Source organism: Henckelia pumila, chromosome 4 (assembly GCF_033568475.1).
Source record: "Henckelia pumila isolate YLH828 chromosome 4, ASM3356847v2, whole genome shotgun sequence".
Taxonomy (NCBI): domain Eukaryota; kingdom Viridiplantae; phylum Streptophyta; class Magnoliopsida; order Lamiales; family Gesneriaceae; genus Henckelia; species Henckelia pumila.
Window position 1 is genome coordinate 18,901,499 of NC_133123.1, and position 5,218 is coordinate 18,906,716.

A 5,218-nucleotide genomic window follows, 5' to 3' on the forward strand; every position below is an offset into this window, starting at 1 on the left:
TCAGCCTTACACCCTTATTTTATAGTCGGACACAGGAGACGCCGTGATTACGGGGACTGACGCTACGATGATCTCGACGAGTTTCGGAGTTTACTCCGCGATCGGATTTCCATATGATACTACACACTCATTGGCGCCTAAACTGAGCATGACTTGTTAGTTGACCGGTTACCCAGTCATTTTCATGCATCATGTCAGTTTGTATACTCGTATTTATGTACTAAGCGAATGTCGCTCATGTCTGTGTTGTATAATCGATCTTATCTGGGTTTTCAGTTTTATTCCGATTGTATACTGTCAGATTAGTATTTGTTTAAGTTTCTGCAGTTATCTCTGATTATGTTTTTTGTTTAAGTTATTCGCATATATGCCTAAGTTATACTGGTTAGTAGGTGATCCAAGACGGGTCATTACAGAAAGAGTGTGGATAGTCGGTCATCCTAGAAAGTTATCACTCCAGCAACTCTTGATAAGTATGTTTTGTGGTTTTCACTTGAGTCATGAACAAACGTCTCTAACATCGTAAATTACCTGGTGAAAACCCTCAAAGTCGGTGATCATATGATGAAGTTCAAGTCCTCCCATTAAAACAAGAGAACTTGAAATGTACATGAGAACTTACGTTTCAAATGATGTAATCTGACGTATTTAGAACATCTCCAACCCTGCGTTTCACGCTATTCTGACGCAGGGTTCCTTCTCCAACCCAAGGACGCCACTTTGAAGTAGCGTCCATGGGTTTTCTTTCCTGCGTCAAATTTGATGCAAGAATGCGTCAAATTTTACGCAGGGGGTATTTATTTTTTTAATTTTTTATTGTTTTTTTATTATTTATATATATAATGCAAAAATAATTAAATTAATAAAAATAAAAATAATAATTTAATTCTAAATTTTTAATATTAATAATGAATTGTAATTAAGGTATTATTTAAAAAATAATTAGTTAATAAATAATTAGTTTGTGTTATAATAATTAAAAAAAATTAATAATATCTATGTTTATAAATAATAAAAAGTAATATAAAAAAGTAAAGTAAAAAAAATATTTCGAGAATATTTTTTTTAGAGTAAAATTTGAAGTAGGTGAGTTGAAGATGAATGTTATATTTGGTGCAGAAATTGCACTATTTTAGAATAGAGCTACTTTAAAATGAAGTTTTAGGTTGAAGATGACCTTATAAGATGAATAAAGAGCTTTGTGGGGTTTTATCTTGTTTGACTTAAAAGTCTTATTAAACATCAGTTTCTTAATTGTCCTAATAATGAAACTCAATAAAAATAATTTATTAAATAGCAAGCCCACTTCAGTGGGTTTAAATAATTAAATTTTGGGATTCGAACCAATAAGTTTTTAAAATAGTATTTTTAACAAAAAATGAAAACTAAATAATCATATACAGCCAAAAACAAAATTTTTAAAATTTAAATATAGGAAATAAAATTTTCAGGAGAGAAGTATATGAAAAAAAATTAAATTCTTATTTTTTTAAAAAAAAAAAATAAGTGAACCGATTGAACCGGTTTTAAATCGGTTCACCAGTTCAAAGCTGGTTCACTCAGTTTTTTACTAGCTTTAAATGGTTTTATGTCGGTCATGGTCCGGACCAAACCCATGACCGAATTGCGGTCGAACTTGTTGAATCAGTTGGTCCGGTTCGATTTAAAAACATTACTTATAAGCTGTCAAAAAAATAGTTTGACGGTTTATAAGTTGTTTTTAAAAAAGTTAGGACAATCATAATTTTTTTAAAAAGATTTTATTTTAATACTTTACTTTATCATGTTATCCTTGTAGATTTTCTTAAATGCCCGATTTATTCCACCCATTTTTTTTTTACATAATTTATTATTTTTTTCTAAATTAAAATATTTTTATTTTTTAAATATAAGTTAACCTTTAGGATAACTCTAAAACTATTTTCTTATATTTACATATATAATTATAATTTCATTGTATTATATCATTTTGCTAATTTTGATAATAAAAAATTATAATACTAAACACATCAACATATTTAAATTGTTTAAAATAAGTTCATCCAAATACTAAAATTACAATTAAAATAATATCTAAAAACTTATAAATTCCTAAAACAATTAGGAGCACTTATAACCAATATATTTAAATAAATTTAGCCAAACATTATTATCTTAAAACTTTTACACTTTGTGCGACCTCACATTAATCCACAAAATGGGACCTCATAGCGGATGCGAACTTTTTGATTCGAAAGTTATTTGTTAATAATCAAGTTTATTAATTATTATACATATATATATACTATTAAATGTTAATAAATTTAATCGGAAACTCTTTATTATTTCGACTTCATTAAAATAAATTCACTTTTCCAATCTCGACTCCAACATCGATGGGCTCCACTCACTTACCAACACTCATACAACTTAATATCAACACGAAGCCTAAAATACACATCTCCCTCAAATGCATCAGTCATCAAAGTGGCCACCCCTCTAGCCATGAAGAAATCACCAGTCCCCCCGATGACCGAAATATCTCTAGTCTTGTTCATCAAGGGATCCGCTCCGGCGAAATTCAACGTCCCGACGTACTCCGTGGAATTAAACAAGAATGAGAACCCTAACCATGCACCATATATACTCTTCTGATCATAAAAGTACATGCCCTGCGCTCGTCCCACCGCCGGTGAGTGCAGATTGTTGTCCAAGGTAATGGGGTCGTCGAAAACGACCATGTCACCGAAGTTAAACGGCGTTGCCATGGCGGTCTTGTTCCCCCACTGCGGAGAGCCGACTATGGCGGCGGTGGCGTTGTTGTAATTACGACCATTGAATAGGATGTCGTGGAAGAAGAAGACGAGTTCGTTGCATGGGCGACGGGGATGGGGTCTCCGACTGTAGGCGGTGGCCGTGGCGGCAGAGATGATGAGGTAGACTAAAAGGGATGCCACTTGGGGTTTAGTGGCCATGGTTGGTGTTTATAAAAATTTTGTTGATGCTCTAAGAAACCACTCTTGTCATATGCATATATATATATAGTGCCTTGATGGGGTTTGGTGAGCATTTGGCAATCACATTAGAATTAAATCTGAAATACAACTTAAGAGATTCTTTCTTTTATTTCCAAATAGTAGGCTAATTAGTTCCATTTTGTTTGTGCTATATGGCGATCATGAACTTACCAATACTAACCATGCAAGTATATTAAGCATTCACTTCTTTTAAACTTATATGTATTAAATTTGACACTTACTTTTTTATTAAGTACAAACATTAATATAACATGGGAGAGACGTACGAGAGTATAAAATACATTTTAAAAAAAAAAACAAACAAACAACGGCGGCTCATTCTAACAAGTACTTATTAAGGACAAACTAGTGTTACTATCGTACTATATATGTTAGCATCCCCAAGGGGCTAACTAGGTAATGTTTATAACATCTAAATATAATTGATTATAGATTTTTTCATTCACAAATTTGTTAAGAAAAAAATTTATAATCACTTACTTTTAGATGTTGCAAACACTACCTAATTAGCCTACAATGACACTGGCCCCATTTTTAACCATCTTGATGATTTATTAATATTTTTTAGATCGTACTATAATATATTTATTAGAAAGTGAATGGGTTGGTGTGTGTTATAGATTTGGATTTATCTGTTCGATTAAATAATAATACATGGTTAGTTTCATCATTTATTTTAAGAATCTTACCTTGAACAAAAAGAGAGAAAAAGACAATTTTGGTTCTGTATATTTATATATATTTTTTATATATATGGACCTTTCCGATTTCAATGTTTGTTTTTTTTTTTATTTTTCTTTTTTTCAAAATTCGACAATTTTAGATTTCTTTCATTGGCATGCTGATGTGGTATTGCATAAGTCAATATCATTAGCTGTCATGTAAAAAAATACGTCGAAAAAATAATTATAGTTGAACCGAAAAAAAAACGATAGACTAAAATTGACACAATAAAATCACAAGAGACAAATATAAAACCCAGCGTTATAGATTTCCTGAAACATCATATATAGGATGACTCCCGAAAGTTGCCCCTAATTAGAAAAGGGAAAAAATTCTGTAGAAAGAAAAAGAAAAGAAAAAGGATATACCAACGAATCTTGACATATATATTTCATGCTTGTATACTAGTTATCGATACACAAGTGGTGTATATATAATATAATGAAAATATTAAAATAAAAAATCGAGGAAGATTAGAAATAAATAAATATATCAAGTGGAAATAAGTTGATAAATGGTTCTTTTAAATTTTAAATTTAAATTGAATAGGATAATGAATTTGTCAAATGAGAGGGGGGAAATTTTTATCGACCATTTTGCCCCTTATATATAGAAATGAATAATTACCGTTTAAGGCTAGATGTGTAATTTGACTTTGATGACATATGAACGGATCAAATCAATTAGTATACTCCTTCAAATCTCAAAAATAATTTTACTTTCAAATTTTTTATTTGAAAATATAAGATTTCTCTCTCTATATATATATATATATATATAGGAGTGGGTTTTCGGTATACCATATCAAAAATATTGATATGAAAAAAAATTCATACCGGCACCGATATCGAAATTCTGAAATTTCGGTACGGAAAAAATCCATACTGATACCATATAGATACCAAAAAAATCGATATAACAAAAAAATGTCTATATCTCGAAAAAATTTCTGTACGGTATCCCAAAAAGCCGGTATTTTGGCTCGGTATCCCAACCCTATTCGTGATACGGGTCGATCTGATCCAAATATACTGTGAAAAGTAATATTTTGATATAAAAAGTAATATTTTTTTATGAATTAGCTAGGTTGAGTTGGAGATCTGTCACACAAAATTGACTTGTGAAATACTTTTACAGGAGTTTGTATGATATTATAATTATTTTATTATTAAGTATGAGAATCTCAAAAGGATTACTTTTAATTTCTACATTATACCATTTTTCCCTCAATTACCGCTTGATCCCCATATATCTTGTTTTTTTGAAAAATAAAAAATAAAAACCTAAACATATAACTTAATCTAAAAATTATTCTCACAATTCCAATTTATGCCAAAAAAATTAATATACTGAAAATTACATTTTATATCAAATTAACCATAATTTTTTTAGAAATTAACAATTCTCTCCAAATCTTGTAATTTTCTCCTCACGTGTTCAACAGGACTGGTCACAAAACAGTAGGTATTATTTGACGT

General features: G+C 30.1%; 1 protein-coding gene across 1 annotated transcript; it reads right to left on the reverse strand.

Moving 5' to 3' along the window:
- Nucleotides 1-2,345: 2,345 nt before the first annotated feature.
- LOC140866860 (dirigent protein-like) lies at nucleotides 2,346-2,968 on the reverse strand. Its single transcript, XM_073271917.1, has one exon. It carries the CDS (start codon nucleotides 2,952-2,954, stop codon nucleotides 2,391-2,393), a length of 564 nt encoding a protein of 187 aa, XP_073128018.1. The 5' UTR covers nucleotides 2,955-2,968; the 3' UTR covers nucleotides 2,346-2,390.
- Nucleotides 2,969-5,218: the final 2,250 nt, after the last annotated feature.